The sequence below is a fragment of the Schistocerca americana genome, chromosome 1, assembly GCF_021461395.2.
Source record: "Schistocerca americana isolate TAMUIC-IGC-003095 chromosome 1, iqSchAmer2.1, whole genome shotgun sequence".
In the NCBI taxonomy this organism is placed as follows: Eukaryota; Metazoa; Arthropoda; class Insecta; order Orthoptera; family Acrididae; genus Schistocerca; species Schistocerca americana.
The window spans coordinates 750,265,054-750,288,702 of record NC_060119.1 but is presented as its reverse complement, the minus strand read 5'-3'; the positions used below and the strand labels follow the sequence as shown (position 1 = coordinate 750,288,702).

Below are 23,649 nucleotides of genomic sequence, written 5' to 3'. Positions count from 1 at the left end.
CCTCAGAGAATAGTTGAAGAGTCCATGGGCTGTCAGCAGCGACAAAAATTGTGAAGAACGTCGTCCAATTGCTCACCATACTACAAACTGTCATTTTAGACCGCGAAATGTTAGGAATCAACGCTCAACGATAGAGGTTGTTTCTTTGGCCACCTCTGTGCCATCACCTAAGGCCTTTTTGTATTGATTCTGAGCAGCACTGTGTCTGAGACGTTCACTTTAGCCAGCCATAAGGAAAGCGCACAGCTTCAACGCTAGTTCTGGTCTCCATGGCAGAGGAGGGGTGAAGTGTGAGTAAGGGAAAGAGGGAGGGAGGATGACGGCCTCTCCATCGCTTGACACGCTCACGGTGGCGATGGGCAAATTGTGGAGACAGTTGGTGCCAGTGTGACGTTATTAAACTACCTTATATCTTAAATGAGCTTTTGAGCTCTGACCTGCTTTACGCATTTCGCGACACCTAACAGTTTGAAACATCGCCGAACCCGAATGTGACGTTGGAAAGCACACAATTTTTCATCATTATAGAGGTAAGTTGTAGGCAACTTCGAGCCAAATTTCGAAATAATGCTTTCATAATGGGAGACAATTACGCGGTTCCGAAGAAGTGATCCTTTTTCTTCGTAATGCATTGAACATTCTTTTTGTACTGCTAGGATAATATTTCATACTGAGGTCAGTAGCAGCTCGTAACTTTACGTTCGCTATTATCTCGCAAACAGCTTGTTTGCGGATCCATGTTCCCTCCAACGTTCTTCCTTCAGTTATCGTATACCGGGTGATCAAAAAGTCAGTATAAATTTGAAAACTTAATAAAACACGGAATAATGTAGATAGAGAGGTAAAAATTCACACACATGCTTGAAATAACATAGGGTTTTATTAGAACCAAAAAAGTTCACAAAATGTCCGATAGATGGCGCTGGACAGCAAAACTGCTACCGTGACGGGTGGAGGTACACGGATATGGTACAGAATCGCATCATCCCCAGCCTGGCTGATAAACACCTGCTGGAACGCACGATGTTTATGCAGGATGGCGCTCCACCCCATATTGCTATACGCGTGAAAGATCGCTTGCATCCGTCCGATCAGTCCGTGCGATTATTGGCTTTGGGGTTACCTGAAGTCGGAAGTGTATCGTGATCGACCGACATCTCTAGGGACGCTGAAAGACAACATCCGACGCCAATGTCTCACCGTAACTCCGGACATGCTTTACAGTGCTGTTCACAACGTTATTCCTAGACTACAGCTATTGTTGAGGAATGATGGTGGACATATTGAGCATTTCCTGTAAAGAACATCATCTTTGCTTTGTCTTACTTTGTTATGCTAATTATTGCTATAGTGATCAGATGAAGCGCCATCTGTCGGACATTTTTTACACTTTTGTATTTTTTTGTTTCTAATAAAACCCCATGTCATTCCAAGCATGTGCGTCAATTTGTACCTCTCATCTACATTATTCCGTGATTTATTCAGTTTTCAAATTTATACTGAGTTTTTGATCACCTGGTACTTTCAACCACTGTCAGTTTCCGCTGCTAATCGGGGTAAACCCTGTGTTAATGGTATTTCGCTTCGAACCGATGCTGCGGCGAAATGGCAGTGCGTAAATTTCGGTCCCTTGGTCATCTTGACTACGGTGGGTTCAAACGCGCTGCGTTCGTCAGGTGGAGTGGCTGAAGAACGACGAGCCGCTGCGGCTGACGCAGCGCAAGTACGAGCTGGTGGGCAACGGCACGGAGCTGCGCGTGCGCAGACTCGCCTACGCCGACACGGGCGCCTACTCGTGCAGCGCGCGCAGCGCCGCCGGCGCCGCCACCGACCTCTCCTCGCTCGTCGTCCAGGACGACCCCGCGCCCAGTGAGTAGCAACAGGTGTCTGCTGTCTGCTGTCTGCTGGCCGCCGTCTGCTGTCTGCTGTCTGCTGTCTGCTGCACCTCACCAGGCAGATCCCCGCTCGCGCACTCAGCCCTCGGCACTCCGCGTCCTCACGGCACCGATATACACGACGGTCGGTTCAGTTATCGTAATGGATTGCAGGAAGGAGAAACCAGAGGTCTACAACAGAATAAATAAATAAGTAAATACACATCGCGATTTAGTAGATGGTGCAGTTCAGCCAGCAATTTATAAGATAGTATGAGTTTGCTCAGTTGTACATTTGAAAGGCTAATTGAGTTATTCAATAAGTTTCATCTAGTAATGACGCATACGCTGCCCGAAAACCACAAGAGAAGGATCTACTCATCTGATTAAATCCTTTTGTGGATTTTAAACTACGCCTTGTACCGCTTCTCATAAGGGTGACTGGGTTACTGGTTTCTGGAGATGGCATTTCTTATGTACCGTCCTAATCTGGCTGTCATCTGACTATCTGTTTTACTATACTACAACGGCAATTTTTAAAAAAAAATGTAGGTTCTTGTGGAGGGACTATCATCTGTGCTGCTCTAACTGCTTATTGGCAGGCACGCAGGAAGGCAACGTTTTCCTGTAGCAAGACTTCGATGGGGTGCGGCACTCTTCCTGTAAAATGTAAATGTCGTGTGGCTAGGGCATCCCGGCGAGTAGACCGTTCGTCGGGTGCAACTCTTTCCATTTGACACCACTTTGTTGACATGCGCGTCGATGGTGATCAAATGATGATGAAGACAACACAACACCCAGTGTCTGAGAGGAGAAAATCTTCGACCCAGCCGGGAATCGAACCCGGGCCCTTAGGATTGATATTCTGTCGCGCTGACCACCTTTTTTTCTTTTTTCTTTTTTTTAAATCTCATTTTGTTCGCTTTTGTTCGTTGCATCTGCTCGGGGCGGACGTCGTAAGACATCCGTTCAAGTTCGTCGTTGATCGGTTGGGCCCAGAACAGCAGCTGGCTAACAAACACATTGGACTTGGATCAGTGGAATTGAGATCGTAGGCAACTTGTAGCCATCCCATAAATGAAATACATTCGCAGTTGTAAATATGGAGAAACATCAACTGTATAATTGAATGACGACAGTGAAAATTTGTACCGAATCGTGAGTGGAACCCAAAGTTCCCGCATATCGCGAGCGTCGCCATACCATGCGGGTATCCGAGCACGACCCACGGCCAGACCCAAACTTCCATGTGTGTACATCCTGTACTCATTCATCCATTACATAAATTCCCGTACAGGGGAGATATTTTACTTTAAAGTTACTTGCCTAGTGTCGCGAATAAATATTTTACCGTGCCTGTGTTATTCGAATTAAGATGCAGTGTTCCTTCGTAGTACAGGCACTGCATTATCGTATCATATCGTGTCGTATGAAGCTATCCTGTCCATTCGTGCTACTGCGGCCCTAAAGTGTTCCAGTAGGTTCTATAGGTTTCTGTTGTTGCATAGGTGACTGCTGGGCATGCAAACGGACTTCTTGAAAATTGATGGGCCAGTCACAATCCAGATGGTGTTAGCTTAAAACTGACCTGCTCTGATACGCAAAACGATTTTATTCAAGTTGACACAGGCCGTGAAAGTCTTCTCTCTTGTATCAAAAGAGGAAGGAAGGATAATGACGGTCTAACATCGACAATGAGGTCACTAGAGATGGAGCACAAGAGCACAAGTTTAGATTGATATTGTTAAGGATACTAAAGATAATAGATACTGCTCTTTCAAATGAACTATGTCTGGAATGATTTAAGGGAATCATGGAAATTCTAAACCTGGGTGGCCGAAGGCGAGTTTGAATATCCATGGTCACGAATGGAAGTCCGAGGTGTTAACCACTGCGCGATCTCGTTGTTATATCAAGCAACTGTGAAGTGCAGTGTTGTTCGGATAACTTAATTTAAGGCAATAGCTCAAAAGACCAATCTGTGTGATCACAACTTGTGGATAACCTCACGTCATGAGGCATCACCTACAATCGGACATAGATCTACGAGAGTGTGACAGTTGCAATAACCATATACAGACAAGTATCGACCTCCTAGTCCCCCGAAAAATAACTGTTTTGCATCGTTTTCATAAGCTGTACAACAAAACAACTTCCACCGCCAATGTGTTGCTACGGCGATTGAGCATTAGGATCCACCATGATATCTGCGTGTCTTAGACAAATTGGCGGAGAACACGTTAAAAGATTGTTTTGTGTTTATATTGTCTCAAATGAGATTAATCAGTAACTGGATATTTATACAGAGTAAGTCACAATTAATTAAATAAATGCATACAGTTCAAAGTACACGATACCAGAAGAAAAATAGTGTCAGTAAACATAAGTTCCGAATTGGACCGTTTGGGTGATAATTGCGACTTTGTGGTTATGAGCCACTACTTACATATACATACACTTACATATACAGATATGCCAATTTGTCTAAAACACGCAGATATCATGGTGGATCCTAATGCTCAATCGCCGTAGCAACACATTGGCGATGGAAGTTGTTTTGTTGTACAGCTTATGAAAAAGATGCAAAACAGTTATTTTTCGGGGGACTAGGAGGTCTATACTTGTCTTGATATGGTTATATCATGTAAACACTGCATGCCGGTCCGTGGTGTGGTCTTTGGTTACATTTTCGACACGTGGAATTGTAAACAGAATGGATACAACAGTACAGTATGCAGGCAGAGTGACACTCGTGTCAGTTGTTTGAGGAGTTTCAGCTGTGTTGTACGAGTGTTGGTGATAAGGTGGAACATTACAATAACGAGAAGCATGCAGATATGCATTTCATGTATGCTGGGCCAATGGTAGAGCACGGGAGACTGCACGCTTTTATCAAAAAGCATACACTTCCCGAAGACATCCAGAGAGTCAAACGTTTATCACGGGTGCATTAATGCCTCCGAGAAACTGGGAGCTTCGCTTATTCACGAATTATACTTGCGCTTAAGGGTATGGTGCTGGAAGCAGTGGATCACTCTCCACGAATCTGGAGAAGGAGACGTCTGCCATAAATGTCTGGAAAATGCCACAGTAGTGTCTGGAGAATAATGCGTCACAATGCGATATACTCGTGCCACCTCCAATGGGTTGGGTGTCTTAGTGAGAGAGACTTTCGCCCTATACTAATGTTCCGTCGGCGGAGGCTACTACAAGTTGTAGGCAACCATACGTCTGACAATAACACATTATTTATAGATGAAGCAGTGTTCGCTCTTGTTGGTTAGTTTAACTACCACAGTTCTCATGTTTGAAGTCATGTAGGCTCCAATCCAAATGCTGTGCATGTGTCTCCACTACGTGATGGTCTTATTGGGCTGTATATGTTTCCAAACAAGTTCACAGAACCGAATTACATTCGGTTTCTGTGGCATCTTCTCCCATGATTTGCGTGAGGATGTTCCGTTGGAACAAGCCAGAAGCTGTGGTACACACATCAAGCACCGGCATTTTCTGCTGCTTTAGTCAGACGACTTCTAACACGGCGATACGGCCAAAGATGGACTGGGCGAGCAGGACCTGCGTCGCGACCTCTTAGCTCAAATGGTTCAAATGGCTCTGAGCACTATGTGACTTAACATCTGAGGTCATCACTCCCTTAGAACTTAGAAATAATTAAACCTAACTAACCTGAGGACATCACACACATCCATCCCGAGGCAGGATTCGAACCTGCGACCGTAGTGGTAGCATGGTTCCAAACTGAAGCGCCTCGAACCGCTCGGCCACACCAGCCGGCTGACCTCTGGGTAAGACCACTTGATCTGGACCCCGTGAATTTCCATGCTTGGGGCTACCGTAAAGAATTCATGTACGCCAGTCAGGTTAACACGATTGAAGAGCTGGAGCAGACATGTCAGCGCTTGTCAAAAATTTCGAAGTTTTCCAGGAGTGTTTGAAAGTATTCGAAACTCATTGCGGCAACGTGGATTGACTTGGATCCGTGAACAACACGTTGGACGACACTTTGCACGCGTTCAACTACAAGGACAGTCATGTAACTGCTGTCACATTCAGTAAAAATAGCTGCACTTCTAAGAAAGTATCTCAAATAACTTTTATTTATGTGTCCAGTATTTATGGCTTTTCCTTACTGCGGTAACGTTTACACGGAAACGTCAGCGGTTGCTGCAAACCACGAAGTTGCAAATACCTCGCAAACACTTCGTTTGCGGACGTATGTTTAGCAAGAATTTTTTCCTTCTTGTATTGTGTACTTCCAACTGTATGCGTTAACGTCATTAATTATTACAAACCCTGTACATTTATATCAGATAATAGGATATATATATATATATATATATATATATATATATATATATATATATATATATATATATATATGCCCAGTTAATAGCTTTACAGATTGAGGTGTCACAGAAGTGAAGAGACTGGGTGTTCGTGCAGGAGGAGCATATTTGAAATCTACATCTACATTCTACATCTACATTTATACTCCGCAAGCCACCCAACGGTGTGTGGCGGAGGGCACTTTACGTGCCACTTTCATTACCTCCCTTTCCTGTTCCAGTCGCGTATGGTTCGCGGGAAGAACGACTGTCTGAAAGCCTCCGTGCGCGCTCTAATCTCTCTAATTTTACATTTGTGATCTCCTCGGGAGGTATAAGTAGGGGGAAGCAATATATTCAACACCTCATCCAGAAACGCTCCCTCCCGAAACCTGGCGAGCAAGCTACACCGCGATGCAGAGCGCCTCTCTTGCAGAGTCTGCCACTTGAGTTTGTTAAACATCTCCGTAACGCTATCACGGTTACCAAATAACCCTGTGACGAAACGCGCCGCTCTTCTTTGGATCTTCTCTATCTCCTCCGTCAGCCCGAGTGTTTTGTAAGCCACCTCCTTTGTTGATGGACTACATTTTCTAAGGACTCTCCCAATGAATCTCAACCTGGTACCCGCCTTACCAACAATTAATCTTATATGATCTTTCCACTTCAAATCGTTCCGCACGCATACTCCCAGATATTTTACAGAAGTAACTGCTACCAGTGTTTGTTCCGCTATCATATAATCATACAATAAAGGATCCTTCTTTCTATGTATTCGCAATACATTACATTTGTCTATGTTAAGGGTCAGTTGCCACTCCCTGCACCAAGTGCCTATCCGCTGCAGATCTTCCTGCATTTCGCTACAATTTTCTAATGCTGCAACTTCTCTGTGTACTACAGCATGGTCCGCGAGAAGCCGCATGGAACTTCCGACACTATCTACTAGGTCATTTATATGTATTGTGAAAAGCAATGATCCCATAACACTCCCCTGTGGCACGCCGGAGGTTACTTTAACCTCTGTAGACGTCTCTCCATTGATAACAACATGCTGTGTTCTGTTTGCTAGAAACTCTTCAATCCAGCCACACAGCTGGTCTGATATTCCGTAGGCTCTTACTTTGTTTATCAGGCGACAGTGCGGAACTGTATCGAACGCCTTCCGGAAGTCAAGAAAAATAGCATCTACCTGGGAGCCTGTATCTAAAATTTTCTGGGTCTCATGAACAAATAAAGCGAGTTGTGTCTCACAGGATCGCTGTTTCCGGAATCCATGTTGATTCCTACATAGTAGATTCTGGGTTTCCAAAAACGACATGATACTCGAGCAAAAAACATGTTCTAAGCTTCTACAACAGATCGACGTCAGAGATATAGGTCTATAGTTTTGCGCATCTGCTCGACGACCCTTCTTGAAGACTGGGACTACCTGTGCTCTTTTCCAATCTTTTGGAACCTTCCGTTCCTCTAGAGACTTGCGGTACACGGCTGTATCATGTCTGTATCTAGGTTTTCGGTGGTTTTCCTACAACGTTTGAGGTTACTACCGAGATGATTTCTTTGGAACGGTCCCACCAAAAAGGAGGGAGCTTACAATACTTCATTCGACCAATACTTGAATATTGATCTTCGCTTTGGAATGGGTACCAGGTAAGACTGCCTGAGGAAATAGAGAAGATTCTAGTAAGAGCTGCTGTTTCCGTTACTGATTCATGCCGCAAGCGCGGAAACGTCACGGAGACGCTCAGGTAAACCCACTGATAGACACGACAAGAAAGGCGTTCTGAGTCACGCTGTGATTTACTGTTAAATTTCCGAGAGTGTACGTTACTGGAAGTGTCAAATAATATCTGGCTTCCTCTTATGTACATCTCGCGAAAAGACAATAAATGTAAAATTAGAGAGCTGAGGGCTTACGCGGAGACTACCAATAATCGTTCTTGCAGGGGCCCATTCGTGACACTGGAACGGGAAAGGGTGGTCAGTGGTACACAAAGTACGCTACGCCACGCACCATAAGGTGGGGTCGGAGTACAAAGCTAGATGTACTCGTAGACGAAGAAAGGGACGCAGTCGATTTCCTTCTTTCACAGCTTGTTACTGATGACCTTATCGTCTACGAGACGATAATCCCAAATTTCACTGCTTTTACTTTCATAATTTTAGACTCTTTATTCTGTTCCGATGTTATCGTCGAATAGTGAGTTCTGAAATTGTTTTCTTTTTGTTGTTGCTGTTCTGAGATAACTATGTCAGTGTGAGGAACGGGAAGATGAAAAGACGACGGAATCATTAACATGCAGGCGAATTACGGCAGTTTTTGAGGGCTGTAACCAAAGTGTTAGTATTATCATTACCCAAAAATGTGAGTGTTGGAGCCGTTGGTAAGCGGCCAGACACGCAATTTCTGCAAACGAGGTACGATTATAGCATTCTATCCCTACATCAATGTAGCAGGGACTGAACTTAGATGGATTTATATAAAACTTTTGGAGTTTTATGGTAGCAGGACCAGAGGGTTACTAGAGTCTACTTTGTGACACATCTGATTGCAGTGAGTCTGCCGCTGACTACTGCGGAACTGTGTTGTTGCGCTTGGTGACAGTATGAAAACGATAGTCTTATGACGGTAATAGGCGTTTACATGTAGCCAGGTGTACCAGTTTAAAAAATAATAGATATGGTAACAAAAACCATTTCGGTACATTTGGTGTACATGTACAGACAAGTAAATGATTACAGTTTCAGAAAAATTGGATTATTTATACAAGAGGAGGCGCTTTACAAATTGAGCAAGTCATTAACGCAGTGGACCACCTGTGGCTCTTGTGCAAGCACTTATTCGGCTTGGCACTGATTGAATAAATTATTGTATCTTGTGAGGTAACAGGCGAGTTGCGGCGCCTGGAAATATTCTATGTTAGGAGTTGGGGCGGCTGCAAAGTACGCTCGTCAAAGCCGCGGCTCGTTAGCAACCGCTTGATATTGCACAATAACTGGATCACGTGGTTGCTAGCTGAACGCGTGGCTGGGAATTCCTTGGTGACGCTGTGTCGATGAAAGACACTTGTATGTCGGGAGTGCCGAAGATGGCGGACTTTGTGAAACCTTAATGGCAGACATTTGACAGTTCGTATAGAAATTAATAGTAGCCAGATGAATCATGATACCCCTAATGGAAACATGTACAGGGTGGCGCTCGAAATTATTTACCAATTGTTTCTTTCACAATTTACGACGCGCATTAGATATCACGCTGGGATCGCTACAGCAGTACCAGCAGAGCCTGGAAAAACAAATGAGTTACGAAATGACGTGTAATTCACGATACTGCCGCTAGGAGACTAGTAAGCAGCAATGGCTCACAATAGAAGACAGACGACACGGCAACGATCGGCCACTGTGTTACTTTTTCGTGAAACGAAAAGCCTTGTTGTGACTCAGAGGCGTTTTCGACAACAGTTTAACACACGATGGCTCCCTTGCAAGAAGACCATTCACAGGTTGTACGATAAATTTGTACAGGAAGGAACAGTATTGGAAGCGAAGCGACCTCGGCCTAAGCGTGTTTGTTCGCCGGAGAATATCGAAGCGGTACGAGTTGCTGTACAGAGAAGCCCCGGGAAATCGTGTAGAAAGGCAGCAGTCCAATTGGGAATATCCAGACGCCCGTTCAACGCATTCTTAAGTGACCTCCATACGTACCCATACAAGATGACCTGTGCGCAGAAGCTCACTGAAGAACACAAGCAGCACAGACTACTGTCTGCTCAGTGGGCGGAGGATAGGGAAGAAACTCTCAACAACGTTTGGTTTTCAGACGAGGCGCATTTTCATTTAGACAGTGTGATTAACAAACAAAATGTACGTTTTTGGGCCACTGAAAACCCACAAGTGCTTCATGAACGACAACATTATGCTCCGAGGATTACAGCGTGGGCAGCAATTTCCAGTCACGGACTTCTTGGACCTTTTTTCTTTGAAGAAACTGTGAACAGTGACCGTTGTTTGAGCATGCTTCGCAATAGCTTCATTCCACAGCTTCTTGCTACTGCCTTGCCTTTCAACACGCAGTGATTCAGGCAAGATGGAGCAATGCCACATACTGCAAACACTGTGTTGGAGCTTTTACACGAGCATTTCGACATGCTGATCATTTCACTCAGGTTTCCAGGTCGCTTCAATGACGGACAAAATTGGCCCCCAAATAGTCCAGACCTCAATCCATGTGACTTTTTTCTTTGGGGGTACCTAAAGGAAAAAAATTCTCGGAACGTCCACGTGATTTAATGGAGCTCAGAAGACTTATTCTTCAAGCTTGCAGTGAAATTACGGAAGACACGTGCCGTAGGGTAATCACTAATTTCAATGTTCGTTTGAAGGAAGTTTGGAGACGAAATGATGGACATATTAAGCATGTGCTGAGTTAGAACAAATCTCCATGGACGGCTCTTCATTGTAGTATATGTTCCTTTCAGATTGTATTGACAATAAAGTTCATATTCAAAAACAAAATGGTAACACATTTCGTGCGCCACCCTTACATTACCATTATTTGCACGACGATTCTGATGGTGTAATCAGATTTTCAATATTTTCATTAGTTTAAAGTTTAGTATCTGACTGTAAATTACGCAAGTAACACCCAGCAACGAATCTCCAAAATCTAAACGGTTTATCCGATTTTGTCGTTCGACGTGTCTTTAGGAAGCTATTAGTGTAAACCTAAATTGATATGAATTATAGGCATCTAACTTGAATAATACATGAGTCATTAGGGGTCAAAGTGGCCGACTACTATCGATAGCGTCAGGCCATAAGTACTCCACAGTTACACGAAAAAAAGGTAGCAGCACGCTTCATCTATGTCTTTGTTTATATCCGATATATGCTATTCATGAAGAAATTGGTCAATTATTTACTCTGTTTTAGAAAGCACAGAGACATTAGGCTACTAGCTTACTTCTGTTCTATCCCTGTGATATATGTTTATTTAATCTGTTTATGTGTTTAATAATGTGTGTTAGAGCGTGTTTATGGTCCAGCCGTAGGAATAATTATTTAATTTCAAGTTATTTAAATGTAAATCCAGTATTTCGAATGTGTTTAAAAATGTTTGTGAGTGTTCATTGGCTTGGAGACATGACGGGAGCGCTATCATCAGTCACAGCGTCCGTTACTAAGGGAAGCGAATGGAATGGAGGGGAGACGAAGTGAATGGTGGGGAGTTCTTGACGGTGCGACGCGAGGGGCAGTCGTACAGGACACACGGAGAGTCCTGGAGAGTACGGCACGGCGGCAGCACGGTCGCAGAAAAGATTAGGACGGTGGAGCAGTTTGCGCGTGGTCGTGGCTGATAGAAATATTTCGTAGTGCCAACTAGTGCACTTGTGAGATTTCCGTGGCTTCTGCAGTGAAGAAGTAGTATGCGTTTACAAGTGAATATCGCGTGAGATATGTTGCTGCTCATAACTAAATACGTGAAGTAGGGATCTGTTGTTTCCCTGTTATTCAACTTACATTTTATTTAATTGCTGGACCATCGACACCAATAGTGTTTTACAGTAATGAAGGGCATTCTTAATGGTACTTCTGCTATCGTACTTATCATTTAAAGTCGTTAAAATAGTACCTGCAGAATTTATTTAATTGCAATCTTTCTTTCATAAATTTCTACGTTACATTCACAATTTCGGAGTGATAGGAACATTTAACCATTCCTTTCATGTATATATGTTTATACTGTATACTGTAGACTCAGCAGTATTTAGCTTGTAATGCGGCAACTACGTATCCCAGCCCCTAGACAACGAAACCAGCCAAAACTTTTAATATTTCAACTTTGAGCCAGAGGGTACGTAGTTGAGGGCCACCACACCACCACGATTTGTATTGTGAAAGCTCGCAATCTCCTCCTGGGGGATATCGTACCACATTCTGTCCATTTCGCGGGTTTGATCTTCAAAATCCCGAGCAGGTTGGAGGCCTCTGCCCGTGATGCTCCAGAAGTTCTCAATTGTGGAGAGATCCGGCGTCCTTGCTGACCAAGGTATGTTTTGGCAAGCACGAAGACAGACTCTCGCAGTGTGAGAGCGGGCATTATATTGCTGAAATGTAAGCCGAGAATGACGTTCCAAGAGGGGCAGCAAAACGGGGCGTAGAACATCGTCATCCTCGGCATACTCACAGCACTGCGGCACGTGGACGAGATTCGACGCCCCGTTTGGCTCCACTTCACCGCGATCCATCCTGGGATCACGTTTCAGAAGCAAACTGCCCGGCCGCACATGGCGAGGTTTTCTACTCATTGTCTTCACGCTTGCCAAACCTTGGTCAAAAAGTACGGTGGGTCTCTTCCCAATTGGAAACGTCTAATACACCAGTTGGGAAGAATATGGCGCGGTATCCCTCACGAGGACATCAGCGAACGCCAACAATGACAGTCCGAATAACTGCTTGCATAAGGGCCCTACAGACTGGCACTATTTGAAAAGCTCTTTTTCTTCAATAAATCATCCTATTTCTCTGAAACTATAATCGCTTGTTTGTCTTTACAAGCACATAAAATCCACTGATTTAGGTCCTGTTCGGATAATTCCTTCGTGTGGCTGCTTTCTCTTTTTTTCTGATTGTGTATGTGAGGACAAAAAATACCTACAGGCAGGAAAAATCCATTTAAATTAGGAAACAGGGGCAATAATGATCCTTTACAAACATATGAAGAAATATGCCCAGAACATTCACCATGCTGAGAAGGCGCGCGCGTGGGCCGAGATAGTGGGCTTTTATTTTGCTGTGTCACCACGAGAGACCCTCATGAGGGGGACAGAGTTACATTCCCAGTACTGGTAGGGTTTTTTCGATTTTACCTCAGTGAGAGGAATGGACTGCGGTGCATCAGGCTCGTGATGCCAGCTATCAGATAGAGAGGTAGCGACTCTTAAGGTCGAAACGTCGATAGCGGCCGGGAGTGCAGTGTGCTGACCCCACGCTCCTCCATACCGCATCCGATGATGAATGACTGAGGGTGACACGACGTTTAGTCGAGTATCGCGTGCTCTTCAGTGGCTGATCGCGGTGTTTCCTTTTTTCTTTTATAGCCAGAGTGATCTGAATGTCACCTTGGAAATCTATTCTTTTGCATCGTCTCCAATACACTTGTTTTCAACACGTAGTTTCTGTAGCTGATTTTAATTTTTGAAGTGTAAATAATTTTTTAATTTCAAATAGACGATTTACACATGTATACAGGAAGTTACAATCTTTGAAAAATCTTATCTAAATAAATTAGTCGTTTGAACTACGCTAGTTATGAGCAAAGCAAATATGAAACACCTCAAATAATGTAGGAGGGTCGCGTTTCATTTTGCAATCATGGTTTTATAATCACGAGAGCATGGCAAACAATTGTAGCTGGATGAAGGATGGCAATGAGTCACGCACCTGCGGACAAAAGTAATAATTAAATTTCAATGTAATACACTTTTACGTCAGTTCTTCATATATATAACATTTTAGCAAGACAATATTTTGTGCATGGCATTAAAAATTTTCGTAACGGATTCATCAAATATTATATTTTAAAGTTCTCTTTGCACTAAATATTATTTAATTTTATTTTTATTATCTTCTGACATAAAGAAAATAAGTCTCATGAATAGTTTCAGTAAATAATTTCTCCAAATGTTTTAAAATTACAAAACAGCTACACAATGAACTCGTAACAGCAAGTTCCTGCATGGTTGTCCATTCGTTTTCGATAATAAATTTAATATGCACATCTCTGAGCTAAAGATATGTCCGATATTGAAACAGCTTAATTTTTTTCTAGGTTTCCCATATTCGTGGATGCAGACGACAATTGGTTAGTGCATAAAAACAGCTAACACTGCACGTCTTACTCATTATAACCATTTTGTTCTCTAAATCTTTGTTCCCCTGTTCTTTCACCGTAATTTACTACTTAAGTTCCAGTTTCACATACCTTTACGTAGCTATTAATCTCTTCATCTGTCTTTTTCTACCTGATCTATTTTTCTCTGTCTGTGATTCCGCTTGTACTGTTATTTCACAATGTTTTATTCTACGTAATCTGTAGTGCACTTATGGTCTCCATAGATAAGGCAGGGTCGCCAGTAAGAACGCATGCATTTTGATGGCTACTCCATTAGAGGACAATATTTTTACGTTTTTGTAGGAAAAATGTGTTCAGTTTGTGCTAAACACGGAAACAATCTTTACAAATGCACGTTGAATGATAAAGTACCTCTGTCATGAAAATACATTTAACTTTCGGTATTTTTTCATGTCTGTTTTACTGTTTTACGGTTCCTGGAGATAAAATTGTTAGAACACTAACTTATTGTCCCTTTGGTTAAAAAAAAAAGTTGTCTGTCAAATGTCTGAAGCCGTTGATCTACACTCTGTTATGTATGCAATTTCGAAAGAAATAGTCGCAATGAATCTAAGTGAATGACATTGTGTCCCACGCTAGTGATACTAAGCTCTAGTTAAGGTGTGCATCTCGTCCTAGATCATATTCTAACAACGGTAGGACCAAATTAGATTTCGCATTACACTCGTCTCCATAACTGGCTGACTGATCAAAACCATTTGACCTAATTTAGCAACGTACTGTAGCAGCTCCAGTCAAATGACAACGTATAAAATCAGATAACCTTACAAACAAGATGGTAATCCGGGAGAGAACTTATCGAATGAAACCTTTTTTCAACTTACGGTAAGGAGTTGTGGGCGGAACAAGTGCTTTAAGATATATTTTTCGTCAAGGAAAGAGTTTCTGACACGTTTTAGCACTTTTCATAACATCATGGAAATATGTGATTCATGATTAGGGAATGTGGTAATTGTTCATCCAATAACCATGCTAAGTTAAATTTTTATAATTTATTTCGGAATATTACATTTCATCTTAAAATTAATGTAATTACTGCCGATGAGTAACTGTCAACACTATTTAAAATAAGGCGTAAGTTTCTGAAATCGATTTTGCTATAAATAGAAGCAGATCTATTCCAAATCCTAGTTTTAAGTAATTTCTACAATACTTTCAATAGCACAGTAGCAAATGTTTTCAGATTATTTCAGTGAATTTGAGGATAACTTCCGAAAAAGAAAAGATTGATTTGGCATCTATGAGCTAACCAGATCTTGCTTAACTGTACATACTGGCGACTCTGGGTTGGTGTTCTTTCCTGCAATTCACAGCCTGTCTCTCTGTTCTGGTACTCGTTCTTCGTTGCAGCATCACCGAAGGAGGAGCGGCGCTTCTTCGCTTTCCATGACTTTGGAATCTCGGTGTACGAGCCGACGGCTTGTCGCCTGTACCATCACATAAGGGGCAGCGACATCATACCTGGCACACAGGTACGTATCCACTAATATTTTGAAACCCTGTGCGTTACGTGTTTCCTGGAGAACGTTCAACACTGACTGTGAGTTTTCGCATTGGTCATTCTCTCGTTGACACAGTCAACATAGAATACTGGGCGAGAAGTGGGACTGAAGAGTGAAGAAAATATTTTATCCTACCTTCGTTTAAGGGGCCTCCTTAGGACATGTACGGAAAATCCAAACATAAACTGGTGCTACTTTCTTAACTCATAATCTTTGCTAGTTATGAAGTAGGCAGATGGAGCTTCTTTTCGAAATCTTTCGCCGGCGAAGAATGATATGACAATTTTTGGTTTCCAGTACAATGAAGAAATGAGTAAACTTGGTCTATTAAAAATATTGTAAGTTATCCTTACATTTGACAGTACACATTGCGAAACGCAGTCATTTAATCACCACTACCTTATCAATAGAGAAACAATACCATTGCACATATGAACCATAAAAATAGACAAATGAGTGACACCTAGCCTAATGCATGCCTCTCGATGTGATACCACCTTGGTGGCTGGGTTTGAAGCGTCACTATGTAGATGATTCTAACTGTGCCACATGAGGCCGAGTGAAGTGACTTTAGACTTTCTCTCCACAGACAAGTTTTCGCCAACCTCAAAACCATAGAGTCGAGATGCATCCGACGCTTAGAGCTACTTTTTAAATGTTTATACGAAAATCGTGTACAAACCTCTTACTTGCTGCTCCAATACCTACCTCATTTATTACAATTATGTATCATCATATTTGTCTGTAAATTATAGTTTTTGAGCATGTCCCTTATGGAGCTTACTCTCGAGCACCGTGGTTCAGTACGTTTCGTGGTTGAATGGTCACTACTGTCTGTCATAACTCCCGCTCTGTATGTGACGCAATGGGGGAAAACCACGTATGTTATCCTTATTACTTATTATTTTGTTTTGTTTCCTGATACAGATAACAATTATAGGCAACATTAGTAATGAGTGAAACCTATCCGACATCTTTCACATAACACAGCGTGTAATGCGAAATATTTTCAATCTCAGTTTGCCGCGTGAAAGGGAAAATAGCTTCAATGAGAGTTCCCAGTTATACTAGATTTTAGCCTACGATGAGATCGATACCATGATGTCTCTGTTTCGAGACGAGTGCTGCATCCATTGTTGCTTTTACTGTTTAAGAGACGCCAAAAGTAACAAATGTCTATATCTGTCTCCAAATTAACGAGAAAATATCATTCCGCCCTTAGTTATCGGAATAACCAGACAACTTTTTCAAATATTTGAGGTTAAGGGAGAAACATTTCTGTCATACAGCCAAGACCATTCGCGCTGCCCGTAAAAAGCAAGATTATAAACACTCCGTTGATCTGTGTTTATTTGAAGTTGTGCAGACATACGTCCATTAACGTTCAATGGCTCATATTCAACAAAGTGTGAAACACAATAAAAATCTTCGAATAAGGTACTCTGAATACCTTGCACTGAAAAGTGGAAACACAAGCACCACGTTTGCAGAACACTTTATATAATAGTGACCAACCTACTGGCATAAAAACGGCAGTAAGCAGTATTAATGATCGATAGACAGCTACTGCCCTCCTACCACAGCTCAAAAAGATCCACTATAGTAAGTATAAGCATACGATACGCCACCATTCTCACTCGAAGAAATTGTTTATTGAGGTTATAAATTACGCCTAATATTTACAATAGAGATTTTACCTACTCGTGGTTTCCAATAAAGCTGCAGTTTCAGTCCATAGATTCCGAACTATATCCAGACTATGATATTTTTCATCCTTAATATACCACAAATTCCGTTTCTTGGAATAAACGTATCAGCTTCTCACAGTCTATACTTCGTGTGTAGGAACGTCGGTCGATTTGAACGAAAAAAACAAACTGAACCTAATTTCACCGACTGTCGTCCGAAGTCTTTACGTTCGGACATAGAGGTTGGTCGCACTGCAGTAGTGATTTGAAAAGACCGTCTGTCTTCCACCTGTGTTGGTCGTCGGTGGAATCCACCAATATCGGTGCCATTGTAACAGCAGCCGTAGTGTTAATTGCGGAAGGTGTGATGAATGAAAGGGTTCTTCTCGGAAAAGCATACTGTTGGCGACATTCATACTCTTTTAGTTGCCAGTAACGATTTCCATGGTGACAGTACTTGGTGAGACTTGAAATATAATCCTCTAACATTTGTACCCCTCCAAAATTAATTATGTTAAGCAATGGGAAACTACCCACAGCTGAGATCGGACAATAGAGTGGGCGCTGTTTGCACAGACGAGTGAGCAACGGTGAAGTAAGTCAACATCCGGTAAGGCCAGTATCGGTACGCAGTAAACGTTTAAAAGTAGGCTTTCTCGGCTGCAGTGAGTTTCAACAAAAGTATTTTTGTTGTGGTACTGGGGCATACTGTAAATAAAACAGCTAATGTTTCGGCTATCGTTGAAGGTATTCGTGCTGTTGTTTAGTTGGGGAGGTGTCGGATCTCAATAGTATAAGAAGAGATTGTAAAAGATAAGAAAAGAGCAAAGCACCATGTTTTGCCACAGACGACCCAATCGGGACCTACCGACCGCCGTGTAGTTAGCCGGATGTGGTATGGACGTACATTGCTCAGAACACCACTCTCACTGCCACTGCCGGCTTTTCCCGCCTTGGAGCAGCTACTTCTCACGCTAGTATCTCCTGAATTGGCATCACGAGGTTGGGTGAAACACATTCCGATCCTCTGATCAAGAGAAAATTCGCTGTCAATAGCGGGAAACACATCCCGATCCTCCGCATAGCAACCTGACATGTTGTCCACTAAGCTACGGAGGCAAACTCAAAAAGTAAGGTTACAAATTATTTCATTCAGTGCTGCACTACACCTCTAAGTGACATAGATACATGACACTAATTTTCAGTATAGTCACAACCTGTCACTGAACAACGGTCGGAACGCTCTACCAGTCTTTCAATTTCTCGATGGCCGAAATACACTCCGTAGGCAGGTAGCCATTCCAGAATCGCTGTTGGAACGTCCTCATCACCATTTCAGCTTGCCGAAAAGATCGATATCTTATGGTGCAATATGTGGATCAGTCTCACCTCCGTCTGTGCTGCCTTGGTCAAATTGTTTGCCACAATTCACTACGGGTGGCTGCGAGATTTCATTTGGTCCATATACCGCCACAACTTCACTGTGAGTATGGGTACAATTTTGCCCCGAAGACTCGTACTGTCCCGTGTATTTCAATTTTGTTATCCGCGTCGCAGCAGAATTGTGTCTGCAGAAAACCCGTACATTACGCTTTGCTCACGGCTCCAGATGCGCAGTGACGTTAGCGTGCGATGTGTGTAATGTACGTCATGAAGTCCCTAGATATGCTTCTGGGCTACTGCCCCTTCAGATATCCTCTTGTTATTGCTTGCGTTGACAGGTCAATTAGGGGGCATAAAATGTTCTTCATTTAGACTCTGAAGCCACAATGACCACTTTTGTTAATGCTCCGAGGAGACGAAGCCATAATGTTTTGAATTGTTGTAAGGTGGAGTAATGTCGGATGGAATTTTCATATTCGTTAAGGTAACTTCGTAAAGAAAATTAAATTCTTGCGACAAAAAGTGGAAGATATTTTGGTGACGATGGAAAATAATATGATCAAAGAAATTTAGTAAAAAATATTTTTTAATTTGTCTGAATCTAACAAATAAAACTGTACGATGTTGCCCCTTTGCTGGCATAATTTCGGACATTCATTGAATTTTGCGCACCAAGGTCCATATTACACTCTAATGGGACCATTTATGATAGTGACTATCTTTTAAAAGATACCCATTCTTAAAAACATGTTTTATGTGTTTAGAAAATATTTTTTTGCAGATGGTTACAAAATATTCTACACATCTTCAGTAAACATTTGACACATATTTAGAAAACTTTCCCAGACATACTTACAAAATATTTCATTAATAAAGACAATTTACTCGTACAACAAATCAATAATAATCTAAAATATGTTCTCAGTGAAAGAAAACTTTCCCTTCTCTTCTCTTGGAGTCGGCAACACTCTTACAATTTGGCCTTTGTGTGCAGTATCATCGTCGGGAATGGCAGGAGAAATAAACACAGGTTTGCTGCCTTGATATGGACGCAGAGATCTGACTTCCCCTTCTTTTGCGCCCACTTCTGTTGCGATTGTTACAAACTGCTCTCCCCCCCCCCCCCCCCCCCCCCCCCCCCGCCCCCCAAAATCACGTGTGGATAATCCACAAGAGCAAAAGCCTGCGCTTCCACAAGTGCTTCCTCTGCTCTGCTACTTTCGTCACCAGTGGGTATTGCATCATTATTCACAAGCGACTCAGACACCGAGTCATCATTATCTCATATCGGTGCCTAAAATGTATTTCCTTGGGGCAACATCTAATTTTTCTTTTGTTGGACACTTGTGCTGCTTTTCATTCCATAGCGAACATTCTGCAGCATATATTCAAAGCTCGAAGACTATTCTTCCGAAGAAATTCTTTTGACAATTATCTCCATCAGGTAATTTTTTGAGGACTCTTTCAGTCTCAAACGAAATTAATCGCACTGCACGGAATGCACTTCTTATTTTGTCTTCTTCAGTTGCAGATACTCTTTTGAGCGTTTCCTGCAAAAATGAGGGGGAAGCGTATTTCGATATTGGCCCACGCCGGAGCTTTTCTTACATTGCGTAAGCACTGCCCGTTAAGCAGCTTTTAAAGGTCTGAAGAAATCTACGTTTAATGGCTGTAAAATATGAGTACTGTTTGGTGGCAATAAAATAAAAGACATTTTATTCTTCCCACATTCATCAAATACTCGCAGCGAAATGTGACTTGAAAGGTTATCTCCTATCATAACTTTCTGCCCCTCCTTTGATTTCAGTTAAGGCAGCGGAATAGCAATACACCAGTCTTCAAAAGTAGACAGATCAGACCATACACATTTATTGCGGCTATAGTGGAATCCTTTTGGACCTCCTTCTTGTCATGTGTCCCATAAATGCTCCGATTTCTAGACCACAAAGGGAGGTAACAATTTTCCGTCCCCAGTGGCAGCCATCATTAGTGAAAAACTAACTTTAAAAGAACCTAAAATCCTTTCAGAATGTTTTCTTCCCCTCCTAACTATCACATAATTCCTGTCAGGGTCCTCATACAGATTGATCTCTTCATAACTGATTACATTTTTGGGATCGATATTTTCCATTTTTTCACCGGCATTCTGGAAATATGGTTTCACTGTCTCATAACTCACTTCAGCACGTTCCCTTTTAATGTTCTCAGATAGCCGGATGCTTAATATGGCAGAGTGAAGCTGTGAGAATGAACGCGACCACTCAGTCCCTGGCATGTTACAAGGAAAGCGTTTTTCCCTTCCTCCATATTTATCAAGACATCTTTTCACTATGTACCTAACATCATCAGAGGTAAAAGGAAAACCCCAGCGTGTAGCCCTTAAAATACCACGGACAAGTGTGCTATCTTCATGGTACTTAAGACAGAATTACTAGAGGGTTTGTATTTTTTAACTTTATTCTCTAACGTTGAACGTGGTACTTTGAATTTTCTTGACGTTTTTCTGTACCATAGTTTTCCCGATGTTATAGCAACAAGCACTTTTTCAAGATTTTTCAGGATCGTAATTGCACCTCGGAAGAGCACCAAGCCTCCTTTTGTAAGTACCCGGCATTGTCCGATATTACATCAACGTGTGTAGTTACTGTAAGTAGTTCACTAGACATTAACGGAAGTGAGATGTGGAGATAAACTGTATTCACATTTCCTTCAAAAATGGTTCAAATGGCTCTGAGCACTATGGGACTTAACAGCTGAGGTCATCAGTGCCCTAGAACTTAGAACTACTTAAACCTAACTAACCTAAGGACATCACACACATCCATGCCCGAGGCAGGATTCGAACCTGCGACTGAAGCGCCTAGAACCGCTCGGCCACACCGGCCGGCCCACATTTCCTTCTTAAGATTTAAATAAGTAAACAATAAGCAAATTAAGCTTACCAGTTTCTTCTCTTCTTGTACAATAACGAAAGTTTTCGTATAAAGATGACTAGCAACAATTGTACACTGCACTGTAACCCGCTATACACTACTATTTCAACGTACAACTGCAGTGATGTGTGCTCGTAAACGCTTGACAATATGTAAGGTGTACACAGCAAAACGCGCGGGTGAAATAAAAGCTTGCATTCAGTGATACCAACGTAAAAACATAAGTATGCTGTTACCCGTCCGAAATTACCCCTTTATCCGATATTTCCCCATCTTACGGCAGTAGTACAGTGAAGTACTTTGTAACAGTCACTTACTGTTTATTGTCAAAAATTCGTTGCAGGAAAGAGCTGAGGTGGATTTCTGCATTTAATTCCCATGCACTCGTACTATTTAATATTAAATGATGTTTGTTTCCTATGCCGACTATTCGAGCATAGGCACAAACGAAAAGCCTAGCTACCCACCGGGGTAGCTAAAATATTAATGTGCACTCGATTTATTATCACTTGGTGTTCTTATTTTTCCCCGATGTTTACGTACTCTTGGCTTTTTTAGCTTCTGTTTGTCAACTTAGACTAACTAAAGCCAGGACCTTCAATTCCATTAAATTTTGATCAGTATCCACCCACGGTAATTACGGTGAGACAAGAGTGGCGACGCCATCTAAGTTTACACTGTTCGCTTACGACCCGAGGCAAGTCACGAAATTAGGCCGTAGATTTTCGATTAGGACGCGTCCCCAGGGCACAGTAAGGCAGCAGCCCCGGCGCCGGCGCCGTCGCTGGCTGCTGACGCCGCGCCTGCAGAATATATGGCGTCGCCTTCCCAGAGGGACACACGGCCAGCGTTATAGCTCTGCGTCAGAGGAACGGCCTAAAACACTCACTTTTGCAAACAGACCACGAGGAAAACCTATAGCACACACAAAAGCGTCGAGCTGCACAGACAACTAAATAATGTCTGATGTCAGTCTACTTATTTCAGCATGTGGTGAACGATCTGTAGCATCATTCCCTGTATTATAAAACTGATGTAGATCAGAGGGACACCTGAACATGATGAATGCTATATATCAAGACTGGAACAAAAGTATATTTAAGGCCAATTTTCCTTGATTAGGTTCGCCTGTTACATTTAAAAAGATTCATTCATAATTCCATAAGTTAAAATCAGTTACTTATGAAATCGACGAAGGATATTTCAGCCTTTTGCCATTTTCAAAGGAGAATTTAGTATTTTTATACAAATATGACGTTAAGTCATGCAGGAGAGAGGCCACTATCATTATAATAATCCACTGTAGCATTCGTAGACTATTGATGAAATTTTTGTTTCACGTTCAACTGGAAACGCTGTATTTAAATTCAGTTGTCACTTCTGGATATCTGATGACAGATAAATTCCGAAACGCATCAAATGAGCAATAAAGTCATTCCTTTCCTGGTGTCCGACTTTAAGTATTGAGTGAGGAAGAAATTTCTGACAATCTACGAACGGAACGCAGCATTATATGGGATGAAACATGAACTGTTGGAAAACCGAATCGGAAGAGAATCGAAGCATTTGAGATGTGGCGCTAGGGAAAAATGTCGAAAATTAAGTGTATAGATTAGGTGAGGAATATTCGGCAGAACTCGCGAGGACGGACTTTATGATACAAGAAGAATAGCATATTATACAAGAAGAAGAGACAGGATGACAGGACATCCGATAAGACATCAGGGCATAGCTTCCATGCTACTAGAGGAGGCTGTAGCGGGTAGAAACTGTAGAGGAAGACAGCCATCGCAATACATCCAGCAAGTACGTGAGGACGTAGATTGCAACTACTACTCTCAGAGAAGAGATTGGTGCAGGATAGTCATGAGTCCCTGACGAGATTTCACTGATTTGGTGGAGGGTGCCAAACAGCGAAGTCATAGGTCCCATCGGATTAGAGAAGGATGTGGAAGGAAATCGGCCGTGCTCTTTGAAAGGAACCACCTCGTCATTTGCCTGAAGG

The 23,649-nt window shown here is 42.3% G+C and overlaps 1 protein-coding gene across 1 annotated transcript in view; it reads left to right on the top strand.

Annotated features, from left to right (window-relative positions):
* Positions 1-23,649, top strand: part of LOC124594023 (follistatin-related protein 5-like) — a 227,429-nt gene that overhangs the window by 130,633 nt on the left and 73,147 nt on the right. The window contains exons 7-8 of the mRNA XM_047132378.1: positions 1,677-1,869; positions 15,489-15,610. Of these exons, the coding sequence (XP_046988334.1) occupies positions 1,677-1,869; positions 15,489-15,610 (315 nt within the window). The remainder of the gene's footprint in view (positions 1-1,676; positions 1,870-15,488; positions 15,611-23,649) is intronic.